Raw genomic sequence first — 24,053 nt, forward strand, 5'->3', positions numbered from 1 at the left:
CCCAAATTTTCACGCTTGGGTTAATAATCGAAAAGTGCCTGAGGTATCAAACACCTTTAGTCCTCAGTTTTATAGATTATGAGAAAGTATTCGATTCTGCTGATAGATTAGCAGCTGGTTTCGTATTTAATCAGGAGTTAAACAAGGTTGTGTTCTATCTCACTTTAAATGGATCATTTTGATGATTTTGTCTCAAGGAGAACAGGAAGGGCAATGGGAGAACACGGAATCAAATGGGGGAGAAAAAACTTTCCTGGACTTAGATTATGCTGATGATTTAAGTATCCTTGATGAAAGTGTGAGCAAAATGAACGAACTTCTAGAAGTTTTGCGAGTCCAAGGTGCTAGAATAGGCTTGAAAATAAATGTTAAGAAGAGTAAGTCACTAAGGCGGTTAGATTTTGAATATATTGTTCATTGTCCTCTTGAAATAGTTACGCCTAAGTGTTCATACCAAATTAAGGTGAAAGAAATTAATGTCACTAATTTGTTTCAGAAATAGATTACAACTAAATATAAGAGAATGAAAATGTTTAGACCAATATCTTACACTCAAAGTTTATTGATCTATTTGAATCTCAAGTGTTGTTGGATTACATTTTTAGTGAACAGGTTCGATTCCAGAGCAGTCTGGGTAACTATCGGTGTTGTTAGCCATACTCCTTTTACTTTTTGCTCGTTTTGAGCTTGACTAGGCTATCTATTGTAATTTCTGTTAGTTTTGGGTTTCATTTATTTGTTAATGGTGATTTGTGGTAGTTTTACACTTGGAAGATAAGAAAAACAAACTCGTAGAATTTGACAACGCTTTTGTCTTTAAAAACTTAAACAATTTAGAATGTATTGGTTCCCAAAGCCTCAATATCTTGCTCTTCACGAAATTTTTTTCGTACTTAAAAAAAAAGCTTCCTATTCAAATTAAACGGCTCTTGTGTTTCAGGAGTCGTTATTAAAAAAAATTAGGACAAACAGCCAAACTTTAGCGTAAAGAGCAAGGTATTTTTGAATGGGCAACCCATTCATATTCAGAATAATTTCTGTTCTAATGGGGAGTATTTAGACAGTGTGAAGTCAGAAAACAATTCTTACATAATAATATCAGAATAATTGCGGTTTTGCCTTAAACCGGAAAACTGGTCGTCCGCGGTTGGGGTGGGAGGATGTCGTAAAAAGATTTAAGGGAAGTGGGAACTTCCTGGGAGGGTGTAAAAAGGGAGGCTTTGAATAGGTTAGGACGGAGGAGCAGCGTAAGTAGCTTTGTTGGCCTCAGGTGGCTTAGTGCTGCAGTGAGTTGTTAGTAGTAGTAGTATATGCAAGATAAGAATCTAGCTATCCTTTATATTGGAGCGTAGACGCGTCAAAGTTACTACTTTTTAGTTTAAGATCCCTTCACTACTAAAAAAAAATTATTGAGATACCTCTCTCGAACTTTGGCTGCAGCTACAATGCCTAAAAGCTGGGTTCTTGCTTGTCTTAGAATTTAGGGGTATAGGTGTTAATGTTATCGTCCTTTAATAACTGCATATTTGAACTTAAAAATATTCTAATACCTCCTTTACCATATGCCCTTGTCTTTTTTCAATTGTACCTTTTAGTTCCTTTAAATTGTTTTTTTCTGGCGGGAGGTTAACATCTCCTCGAAGATAGGAGCGTTAATTATGGATCATCAATTAATTAAGATTAAAAGTTGCATTAGTGAAATCAAATTAATGAATAAGGGTAGAGATTAAATAAAGGAATAATGATTTATGGTTTAGGACAGTTTTTTTTTCTGACTTATGAATACATTTCGTGAATTTAATTTTAGAATACTCACTGCCAAAAGCCAGGGCTCGCTTGGAAAAATCAAGGGCTGAACAAGAATTGCCAGAAGCAACAAAAAATGGCAAAATACAAGAAATAATCAGAAGAATGCAGACTGTGAATATTAGCGGTAGTCAAATTGGGGACTCTAGGCCCATTTCATATTGTACCTTTAGTCCAAATGGTGAATATATTCTTACTGCTTCTTGGTAAGTTTTTCCGAACACTTTCGTGAATTGAATCGAGTGGTGTGTATTTGTATAACCCTCTCCTCCTGAAAATTTTGTAGCTCAAAAATTATAAAATGTTTCCAAAATTTGAAGGGCAAGACCCAAAGTCTTACTCTAGTGAGGGGGAGCTTTTATTTACTTTTAATTATCTTGTGCATGCTATTCGTAAAAAAAGACCCCTCCCCTGAAATTTGGAAAATTTTTATGTTTAAAAAATTGTTTAACTTGTCTAGCAAAATTGAAGGACAAACGTCAAAATTTCGTTCTTAAGGGAGGCACTTTTCACTTACTTTTGTTTAGTTTTCGCTTAATTTTTTACGCATCTTTAAAGTAAAAAAATAAATAAATAAAAGAAATAATAGTAATAAAATCACAACTTTTGCACGAATTTGCTTTTGTAAAGTAAGAAGTTTGCTATTCTTTTATTAAAAGCAAATTAAATTGCAAAAATGAGAAAATTACCAAGGAAGCTTCGTATTGCGCTTGGACAGTATAATGAGGTCTCAACACTAATAGAATGTTAATACTTTGACACTTCTTGTTCTATGAGATTCTTCTAGACAGGCCGCTTAAGCCCCCTGCCACCACATGTGTGGGTCTCATACGATTTTGTACAATTTGGACGATATGCTCAAGCTGCCTAAGTTCATTTTTCATGATCCGAGTCACTTCGAGTGGGATCGAGCCAGTTCAATCGTAAAGAATCCATCAAGGATTATTGTATATGTTTGTCCATAAACGATTGGATATATCCAAAATTTTTTGAAAATATATTTCTCAATCTTTCTGTATAATATATAATATACGTATTTTTAGCTCCATTACTTGCTCAACCATGTAAGAACTTAATCCTAAAAGCTTCGATATAAATCTATTAATCTCTTTGCCCTTGATAACTGGGCACAAAGTTTCAGATAGTATGATAAATTGATCCCTCATCTATTTCGATGTACCCATTCTCATACGGCTGTATGAGAATCTATCAAGACCAAAAAAACTCTTTCATGTGCATTAAAGGGCATCTGGATTTAGATCTAAAGAAAGTGCTTGATTCTTACGATTTTTGTATCAGTCTCTTATAACTCTAATATGATTGCCGCTTTGAGCTCTGGCACATTTGCTTGAGCTTCTCATTTTATTTGCCGGTCATAATTTGTCGTTTGCCACTCTCATTTGATTAGCCGTTTAGGGCTGTGCCACATTGGCTCGTGCTACTTGCTTCGCAAAAGTACATTTTCTTGGCTCTGTAAAGAAAAGCACCTGCCTAATTGGCTATAAATTGGCACCGGACCATCAATTGTTGAACGCGAATTATTAATCAAGCTTGGATCACTATCAACTATTTTTAATGACAGGTCATAAGCCCAAACATTTTATCTAATTGTAATTAAATGGATTTGTTACTTTAAAAATTGCGGCACAATCAAAATTTGAACTGATTAATTCTGCTAAATAGTATTCTCGGCAGAATAAAGAGTTGTACAAAAAGGAAACACACGCAAATAAAAGTAATAAAAAAACAACAACAACAAAAAATAAAAAAAAAGCGACAGATGCTTAGATTGAACTGGATTTATCTAAAAAAAAAAAAATACAAAGGACAATACAACTTCACATTTAGTAAAACTTATTAAATGTTTCATGACGTAAGACCAACAAACTGTTAAATTAGTACAAGATCTTTCTCTCTCCTAATGAAAGAAAGACTTATTATTAGGGATTCTACACTAGCCTCCAAACATCTAAAAAAAAGACTCCTAAAATACCCAACCGACATGTGGTCGGAATCTATGGGAGGGAGGGAAGGAGTTTTATGGTATATCACACACAGATGGGATCTGTACTAAAATTCTTCTATCAGGTGGATCAAACGCTTGCTCATAGTCTGTAAAAATGAGGATTAAAGGGGTTTGTTGACTCAGACACTTCTCAATTATTAATCTAAGAGCGAAAATTTTGTCAACACATCCTCTCCCCTTCTTAAAACCACACTATTCTTCTCCTAAAACTTTATCTACAGCATCTTCAAGTATAAAGTCTAAAAAATATCACCATATTAAGCAAATTGCTTCCTAAAGAAACCAAGCTAATGCCTCTAAAATTACGAGACTCACTCTTATCACCTTTCTTATAGAGGGGTTCACTGAAAGTTTTCATAAAATCGCTAGGTACTTACTCTTTTTCATGAATTATAGTTATAGCTAATTTCCCACGCTATCGGTACCTTCGATTTCATTATTTTTTAATTCTTGTAGTACCGTCACCAATTCGTCCTCAGAAAATAAATCTTCCTTCACATCCAAGGTATCACAAACTTTTTCATTCTTTTTTATATCTTTTCTTGTCGCTCTATCATGGTTTAGCACATTCTCAAAATATTCTGCCTTTCTCTCTTCAACTCTTTCCTTATCACTAATTGTGACCATGTTCCTATCTTTAACTTGGACATGTCCAGAATGAAGATTCTCTTTCAATTGAATTGCATTCCAATACAATACTTTACTATTATGCTGTGTGGCTGCATCTTCTAGATCTTCAGCAATTTTATCCGTGGCCTCTAGTTCGTATCTCCTTAATTCATATTTGAATGTTTTCTCCACTTTCTTTACATTCCTTTTATTTTCATATGATCTATCACTCAGATAATTTTTACACAAGCCCCTCTTCCTCTCTACTAAACATAATCAGCATTATCACGAATATTGTTAGCTTGGTTTCGAACTTTCTTCCCTAAGACACCATCAGTGACTTCAGAAACTATTTTCCCAAAATGATTCCATCACTATTCTACACTGTTAAATTCTAGACTCTTCATTTTAGTATTCAACTGTTCCTGGAATGGTTTTCCCAAATTCTCATCCTGGAGTTTACCAACGTCATACCTTCCCTGAAGGTAGCTACCCTTCCTAAATTTCAGCTTTAGATTAACACTTGACACTATCCGATGGTGATCTTTGCTTTTAACATCAATAACAGCACTCTTTTATATCCTAGTATCTTGTATGGATCCTGCCAGTCTTCGGTTTATAATAACATAATCAATATGGTTTCATTATTTTAATACCATGTTAGCTTATGGGTTATTTTATGACTAAACACTGTATGGGTTGTAACTAGATTATTATTTATACAAAATTACATCAGTCTGTAACCATTATTTTTTTTCCCTATAACAAGTTTACCTAGCCTCGAATACCATCTTTTCTTATTTCTACCAACCTGGGCATTGAAATCCTCTAATAAAAATACCTTATTTCTGCCTGGAATTGTTCCTGTAAGTAAAATTTATCTGAGTCGCTACTATCTCTATCAGTCGGTGGTTCCACTGGGGCACATACCCTGCTGCTATGGCAGATACCCTGCACTTTTTAGTCATTAAAAGAGCAACTAACATTCTAGTATTAGTACCTTTTCGACCTAAACAATAATTAGCAGCTTCCTTATTCATCATGAAGCCTACTCTCATCCTATGGGAGTAGAAGGATGTGTCCCATCCTTCCTACCTGAGTAAATAAATTCTACATCACTTAATTTCATATTTACTACTCTTGGGATATGAATTCCTGAAATTCCTAATAAGTCTAGTTCGACGCGTATGAATTAGACAGTAAAAATGTCGATAAGAACGTTTTAAAGTTCTAAGTTGCAACTTTCATTTTTGAAATTATTGAAATTATTGTGACCACAGGAAAGGTAATGGTTCCAGATCCTATGCAGGAAGGGGACTAACACGTCTTCCCAAGTCTACATAAGCTGCTTAAGCTGGCTTAGAAACAGACAGCAATAAGTCTTGGGACCTCCAGTGTGAGCAGAGGCTTTGTGCAATCCTTGGCCCATCTTGTTCACAACATGGTTTTCCGTACTTGGTGATGCTCTTCTACCAACAGTAGTCGAAATCCTGTACAAGCAATCTCAAGCCCATTGCCTCTCTTTCTTTATATATTCTTGCCTACAAATATTATATACTATGTCGAGGTAACCCATAATAGATAACTTAGCTTGGAAGAGGTTTTGTCGCCCAAATGTTCACCAAAACAAACCAAACCGCAAAGAATTAGGTGTTTAAGCAGAATCCAGTGCGAATGCTTCGTTGTTTAATAAGCTGTAATTTCGTCGAAGGGTGCCACTCCTCAAGTTCACCCTGAAGCGCTGTTAGTATTCACGATTTTGGTTATGAAAATTCGTGGAAAGTCCCCTATGACGCCACTAAAGCAGGATTTACCTGTCAGGAATATGTGACGGAGAAAGGAGCTTGTGATGGAGCGGAAACCCCAAACCATCTCACAGGACCGGAACAGCTCCAATCTTTTATGCCCAGCCTATCCTCGTCAAGGCATGGGATAAATTCGCATAGGCCCTACCTGAGAGTTTTCTATGTAATAGCTCCAACTTTAAATTATATCAAACAACCTAAATCACTCTGAAGAAATTGGTTTAGTGTTCAAAAGGGAAGTTCGAGAAGATATCTAAAAACTTAAGGTAATTTGTTTGGATTCTATTGCAGTTCATATTCTTAAGATTAGGGAAAGGACCTGAAGTATAAAAAATGATCCGTCATAGACTATCCGTGTCCTTATGGTCGAGTAAATTTAGGTCATGTCAGGGTTCTGGTCCGTTGCTGTTTGGATTTTTTGTTATTATGATAATTTAAGATTTTTCTGATAAGTTATAATGACGCCAGAGCCGGAAGCTTCAATAATACATGAAAAGAGCAGGGCCGAAGAAGAAAAGGAACAAAGAAAGTAATAAGAGTTGAACAAGACGATATTAAATTGTTTCCTTTCAGGAGTGGTCTATGTAAACTATGGTCTTTGCCTGATATAGAGATGGTGCAAGTGTATCGAGGGCATGATATTAACGTGGGTGCAATTGAATTTCATCCCCAGTCAACGAAAAGCGTGGAGCCTACTGATGTTAATATGGCATCCTGTTCCCACGATGGGACTGTTAAACTTTGGTCTCTTGAAAGGTAAGGTGTCTCAGTACACTTTATTTTCGTCTTAAGAACCTCATAACAAAGCAAATGAAGTTTATATTCTTCTTTCTTTATCTTTTTTGTTACTTTTTTTTTATACTGAAAATCATCTATAGAGAATTTTTTCCGAATTCCAAACCCTCCAAATAGCATTATTTCATGTCTAGTAAGTTAAAACACTAAATTAAAATGGCAAAAAAACTTAACCGAAGCAAAAGTAGAAAATACATAAGTAAATGCAACTTGTATGAAACCAGAGGATACCTGATCCCAATTGGACTTATTGTCTGAAGGGCCATTAAATGGAGATCAGAACCGCCTGTAGGGACTGTAAATTTCAGTGCCATGTTCTTTACTTTACTTGCCTACTTTTATATCTTAGTTTTTGTAATTAACCTAATAATGTATCTGGGAAACTATATGTGCTCTTGGTTTTTCCTTTCGCTGAAATGAACTCGAGTTCCATATTTTATTTGTATTCCACGCTTTGTGGTTCAATATTCTTGCTTTAGTTATGTATTTTTGCTTAGCAATCGGTGAGCTAACTTTGTAATAGATGGTAGTTATAAGCGCCATCACAAAGAAAATATTTATGGGAATCCCTTAAAATATCGTTTCTCTTTTAATGTATCTTGCAATGTCCGGTCAAAATATCGTTTTGTTTCTTGTCTCGTAAGTAAGGTCTTTGCGCCAGTCCTTACAACGACTTTTAATTTGTAAGCTAATTTTCCAAATATTTGGAAACTAGTCGATTTCCTCAAGCAGTCAACGTTGTTGATTTTGTCTCCTTGGTATACCCATTCTTGAGGTAGTACTGCCGTAAGCAGCTCTCATCGACGGCACAACTTTCTTAGCTTTACCATCCAGTCAGACCAACCGTAGTTCGCACTGTAGTTTGGACAAGGTCTAAAGGTCAAAATTCGTTTTTTTTTCTTCACAAAGGCAACTGTCAGAATAAGGCACAACTATCGGAAGAAGCTGATCGGAGTCTTTTAAAAACAGCTTTTTAACGTGTTATGACCAACCTCAATTTAAAAGTGACTAATAAATGGATATTTTTTTGGGGTTTGGAATCATTTGCCAGTCTTTTAGGTTTTATTGTTTTTTATGGTGTTTTGTTTGTCTTGTTTTGTCTATTGAACCCCAAGCTTGAATCCGGCCCTTTATAGCTTGTAAAAGTAGTTTCTTGAAATGATCATGTTGTATCTTAAATGTTCTAAGACCGCCATTGTAAACAAATTCTAAAATCCCTAAGCAAAATCGCCAACATCCTTAAGTGGTAGAGTATGTGCTAACTCTATTTAGCTAAAAGAGTTACAAAAGACAACTAGAGTTTGAAATTAAAAAATCAGAACACCTGTGTATTATATAAGGTAAAGTGGTTGCAGTGGACTGTTATTGAACTACAGTCAAAGAGCAAAGTGTAAACCCTGACTTTTCTGAGTCAAGACGTTCTGGAAATAACTCGTGGCCTAAGATTATGCACACAGCATTGAATATCTGTGAAAAAATCAGAGTGGCTGTAACTACAGAAGGTAAAACACTTGAAGTTGACTTTAGTTCAACTACAGCCAAAGATAGTCAAAGAGTAGAACGTTCTCCTAGACTTTTCTGAGTCAAGATGTTCTGGAAATAACTCGAGGTCTAAGATTTTATACAGAGAATTGAATATATGTGAAAAAATCAGAGTGGGTGTTACTACAGAAGGTAAAACACTTGAAGTTGACTTTAGCTCAATTACAGCCAAAGATAGTCAAAGAATAGAACGTTCTCCTTGACTTTTCTCAGTCAAGGTGTCCTGGAAATAACTCGAGGCCTAAGATGATACACACATCATTGAATATCTGTGAAAAAATCAGAATAGTTGTAACTACAGAAGGCAAAACACTTGAAGTTGACTTTAGTTCAATTACAGCCAAAGATAGTCAAAGAGTAGAACATTCTCCTTGACTTTTCTGAGTCAAGATGTTCTGGAAATAACTCGAGGCCTAAGATGTTATACACAGAATCGAATATCTGTGAAAAAATCAGAGTGGGTGTTACTACAGAAGGTAAAACACTTGAAGTTGACTTTAGTTCTATTACAGCCAAAGATAGTCAAAGAGTAGAACGTTCTTCTTGACTTTTCTGAGTCAAGACGTTCTGGAAATAACTCGAGGCCTAAGATGATACATACAGTATTGAATATCTGTGAAAAAATCAGAGTGGTTGTAACTACAGAAGGTAAAACACTTGAAGTTGACTTTAGTTCAAATATAGCCAAAGATAGTCAAAGAGTAGAATGTTCTCCTTGATTTTCCTGAGTCAAGACGTTCTGGAAATAATTAGAGGCCTGAGATGGTATACACAGCATTGAGCAGCTGTGATTACGGAAGGTTAGACGCTTGACTTTAGTCTAACTTAAGTCAACGATGATCAAAGAGCAGAACGCATTTTTCTATTTCTCTGGGTCAAGCCGCTATGAAAATAAGTCGTGGCCTAAAATGATATACACAGTATTATAAGGTACGGATCCGGAAGAAAAAGTGTAGTGCACTGAGTAAGCGATAAGGGAAAACTTAAAGAGGAAATCGGAACAAGCTATCCGTGATTTGCACTGTAGACCTGACAAGGTCTGAACAGTTTATTTCTTCCTCGTTTAGATATTTCTCAGGTTTTGAGGCACAACTATCAGAAGAAGTTAAACGGAGTCTTTTTTTAAATTTCCAAGGACCGTCTTTGTACAAAAAAAAACTCCACTTAGTTGGCATAGTTGGCAGGTCGACTGGACTTTGAAATTGGATCAATCAGAGTAGCTGTGATTAGGGAGTGTAAAACACACGAGGTTGACTGTAACTCGACTACTACTACTAACAACTGGCAGCAGCACCAAGTCACCTGAGGCCAACGCAGCTACGTACACGCCTTCTCCATCCTAATATAATCAAAGTTACCCTCTTTACACCGTCCCAGGAAGCTCTCACTTTCTTGAAATCTTTTTTTATGAGATCCTTTCACCCCATTCGCATACGACCTGCTTTCTGTTTAGCCCTAGACGGTTGGCCAATCTTTTTCAATCCGTCATTCTACATCTGCAGAACGTTTCCTATCCATCTCAACCTTTCTCTCTTTATAACCCTAGAAAACGGGATTGAACCAAACTTTTCGTACCAAAGAAGGGACTTCGGTAACACTTTTAGCACTCTGCTCTGGCAGTGGGACTTTGAAGAGAAACTCTTTGCTAGTATGACGCTTTTGGCGCAAAGTAGAATAGTTCTTCTAATAAATGGATGGAAAACCTACCAAACAACCTCATAACCTACAAGTATTGCAACCTACAAGTCTCGCAACTTATCTTTTTCATATTATGCCCCTTTTCGTTTATTTTTTCCACTTCTTTCCCAAAAAACATACTATTATTTTTGTTAAGCTATTTTTGTGCAATTTTTGCGAAGCAAGTGGCAGTTACCTGATGCTCAGTCACTTCAGTTGCTAAACCCTGATGCTTGGAATCCATCCTATTCACTTAAACAAGGTTAAGCAATTCACGTAAAACATAAAATTTACCTGATTGTTGTTTCTACATCGCTGTGAAACATGGACTGTGACTTACTCCTGGTAAAAGTTGTTCGTAACAACTTCTGACGCTGTAGGAGTGTGATAAGTAAGGAGCTGGTTGTATCCAAAATAAGTGCAACAAATGTTCTTACTGGATTCGACCGTAACCTTCGGAACTTCAGCTGTACGAAAGCAAGTTAGAGCGGGCTCTCTTGGAGATCTCGCTAAGATATACCACATTTTGCTGTAAAGGCAACAGAGATTGTCAGACCATTCGGCAATCCAAAAGTGACAACCTTTCAAATATAAAAGGATATAGATATGATACCTTATGGGAAAGAGCATGCTCAGAATGTTGGTTCGTCATGAAATTCTTCCTTGCCTCCACGGCTATGATTTCATTAAGGGACTCCGTAAAGGGAGCATCATTTGCAATAGTATTACAAAAAAAATCAATCCCATTTAGGATTGCATATGGTCGACTCGCTGTTGGGTATGAAGAGGCACTTAGTAGCATCCTGATGTCCCAAAAGAGAGCAATTACTTTAACAAAACCGTATACTGCAATCAAGTGATTGGGTGAAAAAGCAAGATATTAGGATCATTTCCACTGTTGAATGTGAAAAGTTTTCCCAAAAGCTCCATACCCTTTTTGCAGCCTTAATTATTTCCAATATAATATTTCAACGTAATTTCATATCAAGAGGAACCTTAAGGCTTTCATACCAAGGAGACCTTAAGGCTCACGAGTAATTCTGCTGCTTTTTTAATGGTTGAGCAAAATGCTTAAAAATGGCATTTGCTGCACTTCGTCTTCCGAGTGACTCCCATCAATACTTGGATGAGTTAGGAAAGATATCTACACTTAAGGAATTTTCAAACACAGAATCAAGAAATTCATCTTAACCTTCTTCATCCGTTGGCTTAATATTTTGGGATTCCTCAGAGGATTCCAGACAATTCTCTTGCGGTGTATTATTAACCAAGTTTCGAATACAGAAAAATCCGAAAACAGTCCACGTAACGGGTAAACAAAAATAGTTTAGAAAATATGAAGTGGAGCGCATTGCCCCTAGCCACAAACTTTGATTAGATTACTCCCAAAATCAATCACATCGGACGATTTGTTCTGTTAGTAGGAGCTTGCCGAGTATACCCGAGAATGCTGGAAGACTTCTAATAGCTGTATGAGAATGTTTAAGCCTGTTTAAATACAAAACATAAAGTGGAGTGCACTAAAAATTAAATCCTGTCGACGGAAATCATTTCCAAAACTCCTTGCAATTGAGAACTATGAGATTTTACTTACACTTATTGGCGTAAACATAGAAAAAAATATTTATTACCCAAAATTGCCATCACAAGCAATGAAGGGCTGAATTTGAATTTTGAAGTCCATAAGTAAAACGTGACAAACGGAAAATCATTAAAAAAAAACATGAAAACTAAAAAACTGGCGAAAAAAAATGCTGTAATGGGAATTGTTTAAATTAAAATAATTTGTTAGTCAATTAGTAAAACTGGGAAATGCCAGAAAAAGTTAAAAAGATAAAAATCAGACATTGAAAAAAGAAAAAGAAAAAAGAGGCGAAAAAACCAGCGAACAAATGCAAAACTTGAGCAGCACCAGCCCCAAATAATAAAAGGGAGAAAAGAGTGGGATTTTTTTTCTTTAATGAAAGGGACAATATTTTTTTTTTCATATCTGGGCATACAGCATCGAACGGGAAACAAGGCAGGAACATGCTGAGAAATGGCCCTAGAAGGGTGGGTTCTGGGCGGCGAGTGTCTTTTCTCCGAAAAAAAAAAACATGTTCCGTGTGAGGGTTTGTCGTTGTATTCATAGAGAAATGGAGGCAAAACATCCCGGATCTAACCTTTTTTGAAAATTATTCCCAGTATTTTTTTCTACGTAGATTCAATTTTATGTGACTCTTCCCTGGAAATTCCAGGATACGAAACTAGACAAGTGTATTCGAGCAGGGGCGGACAAAGGAAGTATAACTTCTTAAAGGGCTGGGAGGGGGGTGAAAAAATTTATTCGGAAGCTTGTGGAGGAAGATAGATGCATTAATTTTATTGATGGAGTATTTCACATGGACGCCTCACTTTAAATTCGTAGAAATTGTGGCGCCAAGTAATTTAAAGGAGGACACTCATATTTCAGGAGAGATAGGATTAAGGAAATGGGCTCAGGATTTAAGGAAACATTTTGGCATTATCAAGGGATTAGAGCGGTTAACTCTCATGCATGGGTTCCCATAGGCTGAATTTTAAGGGGGGGGGGCTTACCTGGTCTAATCGGCACTTTCAATACTGTATAATTGAAATCTCAAGACAAAATATCATAAGCAGCGCGATAGCGCTGCCTAAATAAAGAGCGAAGTGGGCCCAATATATTGTTATGTTTTTTAGACCAGGACACTTCTTATCGAAAGAAATGTCATAGGAACTTCAAAAAGAGCTCATTGAGGGCAACCAGTTATAGTGCTTTTTTAAGTTATGGTGTTAGTTATAGTGTTTTTTCAAGAGTCAAGGTGATCAGAAGGCAAATACCAAACACACAGACATACGTTGCATTCTCTCGAAACGCATCTGATAGAAATTTTAAGATGGCCAATTGTTGTCGTAGACACTTCGAAAAGCGCTTAGTCGGTTGGTAATTGAGAGGGCTAGTCCCCTCTTTAATAGTCAAAAGTGATTGGAGTTATTTTGTTTGACGTAGTTTAAAAGTCCAGAAATTATGTCTTTGAGGATGAGAACCTCCTCACAGTCCTCAGGGCAAGGGTTGTAAGGTATGCCCCGAGGGCATTTAAGGTTTCTAAGGAAACGGTAGTCGTATAAACTTCGGAGGAGGCTCATCGGATTGGAAATCGGAAGTTGAAGATCCATTTTTAAGAGTCAAATTTATCGGTGGGCAGCTATACCGCAGCCCCCCGTCATATTTTCCCCAAATGCATCCGATAGAAATTATAAGGTAACTATTTGTCCAAAAACAGTCCAAAGGTCCCATAACCCGGTCTTTGGGGTTCGTATAACCCCCCAGAGTATGGGGATAAGGTTGTTCAATTTTGCCCTTGTGGGTGTAAGGTTTTTAGGAAGAGGTGGTCTTGTGAAATTTAGAGGAGGCTCATTTGATTTGAAATGCATAGTTCTAGATCCATTCTAAGGGTCAACCTTGATGGAGAGAAAATAGCATTTCCCCCCTGATATGCTATTTTCCCCAAATACATTCGATCGAAATTGTGAGATAGCCATGTTGTAGCCAATAGTCCAAAGAGAACATAACAATGTCTTCAGTAATCAAATATAAGTAATATTTAGGTGAACATTGAGCTAAATCCAAACGAACTATGATCATGTGAACTTCCAAAAAGGTGACAAAGCAATATCTCAAGAACAACTTGTATCATTTAGATCCTTAAGAGTAAGTTGTGGGGGATTTTGAATTAACCAGAAGGCACTAAGTGTATACTTTTAGCACTACAACTGCAGTTACTGTAACTAATGACACCAAGAGTATTAAGGTGAAACTTCTAGGAAGTGCTTAGGAGGCATTCCAATTAAACGAAACAACTGTATACATGCAGGTTTTCAAAAAGGCATATAAGCAATATCGTAGGAAGCACCATTCTATAATAGCTAGAAATATCATTGAAACATTTAAACAAGCTACTTCGATTCAAAATCAAAAGTTCTAGTGTCTTTTCTAAGAGTAAAAAGAGATTTGAGGGCAATCAGCCCGTCTCTCAAGCCAATTTATTTCCCAAACACATCTAGTCAAAATTTTGAGGCTACTACTTTGTTCAGCATAGTAAAACGGTCCAGCAACTATTTCTCTAGGGATATTGGGAATGTCAAACCCCCGCAATTATGCCAAACTATAGATTCTTATAGAAAAAAAACGAAAAGGTATATTTTTTTTTCATGAAAATAACTTTGTCAATAAAAAACGAACAGAAATTCATTTAAAAAAAACTTTTTCCACAAAACAAGTTTTTCAAAGAAAAATAAAGAGCTCCATTAAGCCAAAAACGGGCAGAAATGAAATCAAGTAATCATCCAAGCGTTCACGTTTTTTTACTTAAATAAGTAAAAAACTTTTTTTTTAATCACTTTTGTTTACCCTTTTTTTATTTTAAGGAATAAACATCAGTATAGGTATATTGAACTGACAATCCACGGTCATTTTTTTTTTTTTTTTTTTTTTTTTCAGTAAAGCCTAAATTATGTTCTGGTCTTGAGAAGGCATGGGGTTTGTCAGCCCTAGTAATGTTAATTTTTCTCGTTTTGAGTTCATAGTGATTTGATAGTGATTTTTGGTAGTTTTATGCTTGGCAGATTATTTGACTTTATTTCTGCCCATTTTTGGGCAGAAATACTTTACTGCCCTAAATACTCTTTACTTTTCTTTGAAAACTCTATACGTTTGGTTTAAATTCATGTCCTTGAATAATGGAGAGAATATCAATGTTTTGTCAGGTAGATTTGATTTTGTTTCCTTAGTAATTTAATTTTTATACTAAATAAATCTAATTCATTTATTTTCGTAAACTACTGATATATTTTTATTTAGTTAATAATTTTTCAGTGATGAGCCTATAGCAAATATAGAAGGAAGTGCGCCCTTTCGAGTGTCACGAGTTAAATTCCACCCTTCCGGTCGTTTTCTTGCAACGTGTGTGCATGTTTCATCCTGGCGGATGTGGGATTTAGTACAGCTTGAAGAAGTATTGCATCAAGAGGGGCATTCAGGGCCTGTTTATTGTATTGCATACCATCCAGATGGATCACTTGCAGTGACAGGGTAAGTGACGGAGTTTAGTTGGGTGAAACGTTAAAAATTACGAGGCGAGTGATTTCAAAAGTTTGACATCATCTTTGTCAATTTGCTCTTCTAAAAGAAAAATAATATGGACGAAACTATTATTTTACTATATACAGAAAGCTTTGTTATGTGGATTTTCACATTTGTTACTGGCTTACATTTTAATTCTCGTGTCGTCCATGGAGGCAAGTGATTGGAGGGTAACCAGCAGCCCTTTCATACCGTTTTAAGCTACTCTCCTCGCAAATAAATAAGATAAAAATTTTCATAAAGCCATTTGGCTAAAATAGTTAAAGGGTCCAATAACTATGCCTCCAGGGATGACAAGACCTTCCGCATCCCTTGGGGCAAGGGTTGTAAATTGTGTAATTTGCATTGTTTACACATAGGATTTATTGTTTGGAAAGGGGGGGGGGGGGGTATCTTGTCCTGTGTGTGTCCGAAAAGGCTAAGGGTATTAAGGTGAAACTTTGGAATATTAAGGGTAATGTTGAACTAAATCAAAAGATACTGTATGTATCTGGATTATCTTAGGAACAAGTAAAGGTATTAAGTTAAACTTCCAGGGCTAATAAATATTAAAAAATAAAGGTGTTTAACTATGATAATAATAAATTGCAATAATAAGTAAGAAATAATAAATTTAAAAAATACTGAAAACGCAGGATATTTTGAAGGACTAGGACATGCCCAGAATACAATAACAAGGTTTTACATATTTGGTAAATAAGAGAATGCCCTGCGTTTTTAGTAGCTGACTCTGCTTAGTCTCATTCAGGGCTTCTAGATAGGGGGACATCCTTTACATGGGTAGGGTACCTCCATATTCATGTAGGCGCAGACCAAGGGGACCCAACCCCTTGGAGACGTATAATAGAATCCCGAGTACCCTCGATTGGGGGTTATAAATATAGGAAGAGGAGGCGGAAGACCCCTATGATGTGGACCATACGGGGTCTATCGACATGTGGTCATGTCTTAGTGGTTATAAATCTTATTCCAGCAATGGGAAAAATTGGCTTGGTCGCAGATTCCTGAAGGAAAGGGCCTTTATTTAGAGGAACAATTGTGAAGTACAGATGATCTAGCGCCACGCAAAAAAGCCTCTGTATCATGGTAGAAAGGAGTGGCTTGCTGCTACCCCCCCCCCCAAAAAAAATAGTCATTTAAAATTTCTTTTTTAATAACAAATCAAGATAAAATATAAAGATAAACTCTGCTGCTACGTTCGTAGCTGAATCCAGTCAAATGTAACTGTGTAAGAGTGTGTAATTGGTCAGAGTAAACAGTAAAAAAAAAAAAACTAAAACATAATTACTCTTGATAATCTTAATAAGCTACCCCATCCAGAGCATTTAACCATATTTTGTCCCGTTGATCTGATTTTTAAATATTACTACAATTACTGCAAATAGTCTGAATAACCAACACTGACGTGAAAAACAGACTGTCTCTGGTGCATCAGATGGTCTCTCGTATAATTTCAATTTGGTAGTGATTGAAGTATATATATTTTTATTATATTTCGCTGTAATTTCTGTGTTGCTTGTTCAGGGTTTTTGCAATGATTGCAGTAATTTTTGAAAATCATTAAGATTTCTACCCAATTTAAATTATGCAAAAGACAATCTGTTGTGCCAGGGACAATTTGTTTGTCATTTCTTGCTTATTCAGGCTATTTGTAGTGATATTTGGAAATTATTAAGATACGAGTTTTGTTTTAATTTTTTTTCTTTGTATGTTGTGTTTAATTTAGCTTCACTCTTTTTTTTTCACGTTGATAAAGGCTCCTGAACATCAAGTTCGAAGTATTCGGATCTTTATTATTGGTTTTCCTTTTTTTCTGTTTTATTCCCCTGCTTTGTTTAAATATTATACCCGTTTTTCTCTCTATATTTTCATGGAAAGCTAGTATGATCTAAGAAATTGTAAACTTTGAAAACTTCAACTCAGGTATTTTTACCTGCCATGCTTTTTTTTCATTTCTGGAGTTCCCACCGAGTATTATAAAAGGAATTTCCTTGGAAACTAGGTACTGTCGCTAATACCATTGCTGCTGATTCGTTTGTTGAAGATTCTTTATAGTTTTGAGTTTTAATGTCAAACTTTATGTATCTTTGAAGAAAAAAACCTTCTGCAATTAATTAATTTTAACTCCAAAAAGGGAATGAGTGGGTGGTAACAAAAGGATAGACTTGCTGGGACCAGGGTTGCCAACTTGAACACTTTTCGTGTGAAATGCACTCTTTTTTACCTCAGAGGGGATGCGGAAGAGTGAAAATAACTCTTTTTGGTTGCAGTTTTCATTCTCTTTAAACGTCAATATTTTACCTATTCGTCGTAAGAGCATTTAACCCAAGGAACAGGACTGCCAACTTGCACTTATTTCGCGTGAAATGCACTGTTTTTTGTAGCAAAAATCACTCTTTTCTGGCCTTAATTTGCGCTGTTTTAAGACGTCGACAGTTGGCAACCCTGTCTGGGACCCGAGTAAATAATTTATTACCAATACGATAATGTATCGTAAATAAAGAACTAACCATGGCAATACTAACTGAGAGTTCAAATAGTGGACGGTAGGGAGCAATGTACCCATCAAAAAAATCTTTTTTGTGCTGGTGCTGGATTCGTAAATTTTATTAAGTTCGACCACACATAATATAGCTTATTAGTATAAGGAAGCTTGCATAACTTCTGAAAGGGATCAAATTCCAGATCGAATTCCGAATACCAAAAACCTCCCTACTTACCTAATTTTACATATCATTGATAATCCTTTTTAGGGGTCTTGATAGCTTTGGAAGAGTTTGGGACTTGCGTACAGGTCGATGTGTAATGTTCATGGAAGGGCACCTGAAGGGGATTTTAGCTGTAGATTTCTCCCCCAATGGTTATCATATTGCCTCCGGCAGTGAGGATCACTCTACAAAAATATGGGATTTGAGAAGACGAGATGTGCTGTATACTATCCCATCGCACACAAACCTTGTGTCTGGTGTCAAATTTGAGAAGAATCATGGACAATTCCTTGTTACAAGCTCCTATGATAACACGGCAAAGGTGCGTTATTAATTATATAATCATTCTTGTTCAATGATTTACCTTGAACATTCTAACTTTTGAGCGTTAGTAATTTAAAGGCAAACAGAAAAATTGGCAAGAGAAATTTACTTTAGTTTGAGCTGAAGATAAAAAAAGAGAAAATACTTTCGTCAAAATAGAATTTTTATTCTATACATTTCGTGTGTTTTATCTATTACATGCACATTCTATTATTACATGCATTCAATTCGTTCTTATAAATATTTTTTAATTTTATTTTGCTTTATTGTCTGGACTTTAGTTGTATATTTTAATTAAAAATCAGATTTTATAATAATAGTAAATACATGCAAGACGTTGTTCTTCTAACCTAATATTTCTCTCTTCTTCACTTCCATTTTTGACTCTTTCTGGTAATCGCTATTGCATATCTTTTAACCGCAAGTGTCTTCAATTTTTGACACGTTCTGATTCTCGCTGTCGGTTGTCCTCTAACCGCAAGTGTCCTTGTTCTTCACTTTTGTTTTTAATTCGTTCTGATACTCATGGTTGCAAGTCTTCTAGCCCAATTTTTATTTCTTCTTCATTTCGGATTTTCATTATCTCAGACAATTTGTCAATACCCTTTGCTTTGGCTGCCCGAATTGGTCTAGTCCCATTTGTTGGTCCAGGCCGTTTATTTTCACCCATTGTGAACTTACGTTATTAGGGTTGTTCTCTTGGATTTATCACGTTTGGTAGTTCAGGTAGTTGGACAATTTTTTTTTTCCCAACGAATCACCATTTCTAATAATTGCAAATTTGTATTTTTTGGGCCGTTCTCTTGTCAGGTTTTCTTGTAGCTATTCTTTTGAACTCGTGACCTATCTAGATCGGTTTTGCAGGCCAGAAAATCCCAGAATACCAATTAAAAAAAAAAGAAAAAAAGAAAAAAAAAATCAATATGGAACCGATATCGAGAAAAATTTATACATAAATACACAATTATTGCTCGTTTAAAGATATAGTGATCAACATTCTAAAAAAGAAGTTTTGATAGCAATGTACACATTAAAAGAATTTGGTTTTATGGTGATTCCAATTTATAAAACCCATCAAGTTTAAAGTTACTCACAAAATGTTACAAGCCGGAGGAAATTCGCCGAATTTTGGAAAAGTGGGAAAACACCCCCATAAGAGAGAGTTATTTTTGATGAAAACTACAACCTCAAGTTCATTGTGAACTATTAGAGCCTTCATGCTCCTATCTGTAAAAGTGCGAAGTTTTTTTTTCCAAAATAAATGATCATGGATGTTAATTGATTTTTTTCTTATTATTGTTTTTCAGAGTTATTTTATTGAACGAATCGCCCTTGAATATTGAGAAGAAGCTTATTAGAAAAGATTTGGAAAGTTTTGATTGATCTTTTTGAATAGCACAAACCACTGTACTACAGCAAAGTGACACGTTTTTGCCAGTATGTGGCGTAAAACAAAAACTTTGGCCCAAAGGGTTAAAAAAACAGTTGAAAATTCTGAAATAGTCCACCGATTTAAATCTGTGAAAAAAAAAAAAACGTTTGTCTTGGACTTTAGAGTTTCAGATACAGCAACACCGCGCGGTGGCGCTTTCATTCATAAACTCACATGTTGTGCATATAAAACAAGCGGTTAGTTGTCCTTTTTTGCTACATATACCTTATGTATCTGCATATAACTTATGTTTATGCATCCCGAGTTATGCTGAATGTTCCTTGGTTATCAGGTGCAACTTACCCAACAACTAATCAAGACCGTTTCAAGTAGTAATCCTACTAACGTCGATTACGTCTCATGAAACACTAAGGATCAGTAACTGGGCTAGGTTATATAATATAACTATGGATATAAATGAAAACGAGAGGCGCAAAATGGATATAAGTGAAAACGAGAGGCATATATATATATATATATATATATATATATATATATATATATATATATATATATATATATATATATATATATATATATATATATATATATATTTATATATATATATATATTTTTTTTTCAACGCAGGGACATTGATTTAGTAAAGATTGATGTATCTGTTCTGTATCATTTTGATCTTTTTTCTTACCTAGATTGAATATCTAAACAAATGGTCGCAAAATCATGAAATTTATTTGATCCCAACCTTGGTCCCGTGCTGGTTTCCCGTAATATTGTTAGTCATACAGTAAGTATAACCGTACTTAATGATTTTGTAGTATCCAATCATTACCCTTTGTCTTTTAGTATGAAAAGACAAAGGGTAATGATCGGATGGCTCCATTTAACTGTGCATGGGTAACCCAAGAATCTAAATGGCGTACTGTAGTAGAATGTAAAAAGGTTGATATACTCTAGTACCAGCATTGCATTGATAATATTCTCGCAAACATAAAAATACCATTTAAGCTTCTCCAGAATTCAGTTCTGTCTTTAATTAAAGAAACTTGTCTTAAATTAAATATATCCGCACCTTTGCTTTTGCCAGATACCAGATTCCAAAAAAATCCGTAGAGGTAATTTTACAGTCTCAATCCAGCCTAACCTGGCGCGTTTAACCCTTGACCCCCTTGATGGCTATTTAGCTGAACTCTATTTTTTTTTATGTCTGTAGGGCTTTACCAAGCGACCTAAGTCACTTTTACGAAATAGGTTGCACCAACTGGTGTAACCATTATTATTCAAAACATGTTTTGTAGCTTTTGGTTGATATAGGCTGCAGTTTGCCCTTTAATATGTTACAGCTACAGCTGAAACCATGATTAAGAGCCCGTTCTTTACTATAAACTAAGTACAATGTATGCACTGGTTTGTTCTTCTACTGATCGTCTTTTAATGTAATAGAAACTTAAAAAAGGGCTCATTTGATTGGAAACTGAAAGGGCTAGTGCTCTTTTTAATAATCAAATGCAGTTGGAGGCTAACTAACCCCCTATCACGCCTACCATTTCCCCGAACACATTCAATCAAAATTTTGAAAATTTTGACAAAGGGATCTGAGGGCGAATGCCACCCCCCCCCCCACGTCCATTATTTCCCCAAACACTTTCGATCAAAATTTTGATATAGCCATTTTGTTGGACGTAGTTTAAGGGTCCGGAAATTATGTCTTTGAGTATGACAACCCCCTCCCCCCACATCCCTCAAGGCTAAGGTTGAAATTTATGCCCTGGGGGCATATAAGGTTCTTATAGAAAGTGTTGTCTTAAAAATTTCAAAAAGGGCTCATTAGATTGGAAAGTGAGAGGGCTTCTGCCCTTTTTAATAGTCGACCCCCCACGCCTATCATTTCCCCAAGCATTTATGATCAACATTTTGATATGGCCATTTTGTTCAACGTAGTTGAAAGGTCTGTAAATTATGTCTTTGAGCATGACAACCCGCCCCCCATAGCCCTCAGGACAAGGTCGTAAGTTATGCCCTTGGGGCATATACAGTTCGTATAGAAATTTTTGTCGTAGAAGCTTCAAAAAGGGCTCATTCGATTGGAAATTGAGAAAACTAGTGCTTAAATTATTAGTCGAAAGTGATCAGAGGGCAAATGCCCCCCACGCCCATCATTTCCCCAAACACTTCAAATCAAAATTTTGATCAACGTATTTGAAAGGTCTGGAAAATATGTCTCCGAGGATAACGAATCCCCCAGCCCTCAGGGCGAGGGTTGTAAGTTATTCCCTGGGGGCATAAAATGTTTTTATAGAAAGCATGGTCATATAGACTTCAAAGGGGGCTCATTGGATTGATAATATGACGCTCTAGTGCTCTTTTTAAGAGTCAAAGTGATCGTAGGGCAGCTAATCCCCCCCCCCCCCACACACACACATCGTGTTATCCCGAAATGCATCTAATAGAAATTTGGGATTGTCATTCTATTCGAAATAGTCTAAATATCATATAACAAGGTTTTTGGGGTTGAAACAAACCCCAGAGATTAGGGGCAAGGGTTGAAAGTTATGCCCAGGGGGTATTTAAGGTTTTTTTATGGAAGGGACGGTTGTTTAACTTCAGAATAGGCTTATTCTTTTTCCCTGAAAAAGAGTATGTCAATATAAAACGAACAGAAATAAATTGAAAATAAAATTTTTCCACAAAATAAGTTTTTCAAAAAAATTAGAGAACTTCATTCATTCAAAAAAGAACAAACATAGAATCAAATATTTACCAAGCATACAACTACCACAAATCAGTATCAATAAATAAATAAAACCCGAAACAAACAGCAATTAAAATAAATAACAGAGTCAAACTCAAAACGAGCAGAAATTAATATGAGTAGGGTTCTAAACCCATGTGCCTTCTAAAAGCCAGAGTATAATTTCTACCTTACTGAAAAAATTCTTTTAAATGTTTTCATTTTTGTAACTTTAAGAAATCAAAAATTAATTAATATTTTAAGCAATAAATATCAACATGTGTATATTAAACTGACAATGCACATTTTTTTCAGTAAATTCATTTGAATTTATTTAGACAACCCTGGTACGTCAATAATGCGAAAGAACTAAATTACTTCTATCGAATGTATATTTTTTTTACTGTCTTTTACATTTCTCCATCGATGACTAATAGTATACCGAGAACAATATATTAAAGAAGTTAGTTGTTTTCTTTCTTGATTATTTATTTATGTTATATATATTTATTATACTGTTCTAAAAATTAGTTTGTTGGTAATATTAGTTGAAAGATAAAGACGGTATTAGCAACATGAAAATAGTAGGCTAGGGAACTACTCACGTCCCCGAGTTGAGAAGACTTTGCAGTATATCTGCAAGAGCATGGGAGGGAAATGATGCTTCGAGGTGTTTATAAAAAAGAGAGCCTTTTTGCTTTTTAATTTCTGAGAACTTTTAAGCTTCTAAATTTTCTTTATTTTATGAAGGTTTTAAAGTTGATGTTTTCCTCATTCTCTATCTCTCTTTTTATCTATTTTTAATTATTTTTCTTTCTCGTTGTTTCTCCCCCTCTATCTCCCTTCCTCCCCCTTTCTCTTTATTTCTCCCCTTTTTTATCGATTTCTTTCTCCCTCCCTCTTCCAATGTCAATCACTCACTTATACTCCCTTCTGTTTAACTTTTCTTGTTATTTCTGTTTAATTTTTGTCAGGTATGGGCGGCAAATACATGGCAACCGTTACGAACTCTACAAGGTCACGATGGAAAGATCATGGGATTGGATATATCACCTGATGGTAGCCAGATATGCACCTCATCGTTTGACAGAACATTTAAACTTTGGACTCCTGAATGAGATTTTGTTTTGGAATTTGTGTTTGATTAAATTTTTTCCATTTTTGGTAGAGTTCGTGTGTATGCCCAAATCTAGTAAATTTAATGTATTGCGTGTATTCTTGGGCATTCTTTAAACTGTCAATGCGCAAGCACGGATACATCTCAGCAGAGGACGAGATTAAAATCTTCAAAACAGTTCACAAACAGGTGGTTTGGAAGTTGTTTCATATTGTGTCGCAAAATGCAAGCGTTCGTTTGGCCCAGAACCCAAAATTCACCTTTTGCGTTTTTTCGACAATGTTCTTAAGATCAACAACTTCACATATGTAGTGGCAGACTTGGTTTTTTACAAGGGGGGGGATCACTAAAAGTACTTCAGGAAAGTAACCTAATTT

The 24,053-nt window shown here is 35.7% G+C and overlaps 1 protein-coding gene across 1 annotated transcript in view; it reads left to right on the forward strand.

Annotated features, from left to right (window-relative positions):
* The window catches only part of U4-U6-60K (U4-U6 small nuclear riboprotein factor 60K), a 48,250-nt gene extending 24,522 nt beyond the window's left edge, over positions 1-23,728 (forward strand). Inside the window, exons 5-9 of the mRNA XM_089087490.1 lie at positions 1,808-2,012; positions 6,820-7,002; positions 15,137-15,352; positions 18,157-18,433; positions 23,534-23,728. Of these exons, the coding sequence (XP_088943616.1) occupies positions 1,808-2,012; positions 6,820-7,002; positions 15,137-15,352; positions 18,157-18,433; positions 23,534-23,677 (1,025 nt within the window). The 3' untranslated portion in view covers positions 23,678-23,728. The remainder of the gene's footprint in view (positions 1-1,807; positions 2,013-6,819; positions 7,003-15,136; positions 15,353-18,156; positions 18,434-23,533) is intronic.
* Positions 23,729-24,053: the final 325 nt, after the last annotated feature.

Source organism: Artemia sp. Qi Xiang Cuo, chromosome 1, assembly GCF_049724085.1.
Source record: "Artemia sp. Qi Xiang Cuo chromosome 1, ASM4972408v1, whole genome shotgun sequence".
Taxonomy (NCBI): Eukaryota; Metazoa; Arthropoda; class Branchiopoda; order Anostraca; family Artemiidae; genus Artemia; species Artemia sp. Qi Xiang Cuo.